The following is a 742-nucleotide window of genomic DNA, read 5'->3' on the forward strand; positions in this document are numbered from 1 at the left end:
ACTAATACTAAAAGCAACTGCCAGAAACAGCAAGCGGAGGACCTGAATCCGCACCTTTGGGAAGAAGCCAGCGGCCGATGAGCAGGATAACGAGGAGGACCTGCACCAGGATCCTCACCCAGTCGTCGTCAGAGATAGCAACCGCCGGTGCCTGTGGGGGGAAAGGTATGAGGGAAAGATGATGAATGAAGGGCATAAAAAGGGAGGTAGAAGGAGGAATGGCCAGGGCGTGAAAGGAGGGAGGACGGTAAAAAGGAAGTGGGAGGAAAGAGTGTCAGAAGGAGGAGAAAAGGGTATTGAAAGAAGGCAAAGGGAGGTAGAGAAAAAGGGTAGGCAACAGGGCGGGGTGCTAGGAAGGATAGAGTTGGCAAAGGCGTGGGAAAGGAAGAGTAGGATAAAGGGAGAAATATGGGAGCTAGGAAGAATGGAAGAGGCGAAAGATATGAAAAAGAAAAGGTAATGGAAATAATCCATTAGGATTAGTTTAAATAAAACTATATATAAACAAATTATCTGGTTTAAAACTACCAATGATATCTTCATTTTTAGGTTTCATTACCCGGGATTAAGCATACCCATAATTAGGTTACACATGTTTATATCTACAAATGTTACACATTTCTGTATTACTCGAAGAATGAATATTCATATCATGTTGACACATGGGAAATAATCTACCTCTTTTCGTGCGAGTGTAACTCAATGCAAATATTTACTAGCACTTTTTTTTGTGAAACCAAGC

The 742-nt window shown here is 42.6% G+C and overlaps 1 protein-coding gene across 1 annotated transcript in view; it reads right to left on the bottom strand.

Annotated features, from left to right (window-relative positions):
• Positions 1–742, bottom strand: part of LOC119592506 (transmembrane protein 26-like) — a gene marked incomplete in the record, with an annotated part of 7,474 nt that overhangs the window by 3,891 nt on the left and 2,841 nt on the right. Inside the window, 1 exon segment of the mRNA XM_037941355.1 lies at positions 55–151. Within this exon segment, the coding sequence (XP_037797283.1) occupies positions 55–151 (97 nt within the window).

Source organism: Penaeus monodon, chromosome 30 (genome assembly GCF_015228065.2).
Source record: "Penaeus monodon isolate SGIC_2016 chromosome 30, NSTDA_Pmon_1, whole genome shotgun sequence".
NCBI classification, from domain to species: domain Eukaryota; kingdom Metazoa; phylum Arthropoda; class Malacostraca; order Decapoda; family Penaeidae; genus Penaeus; species Penaeus monodon.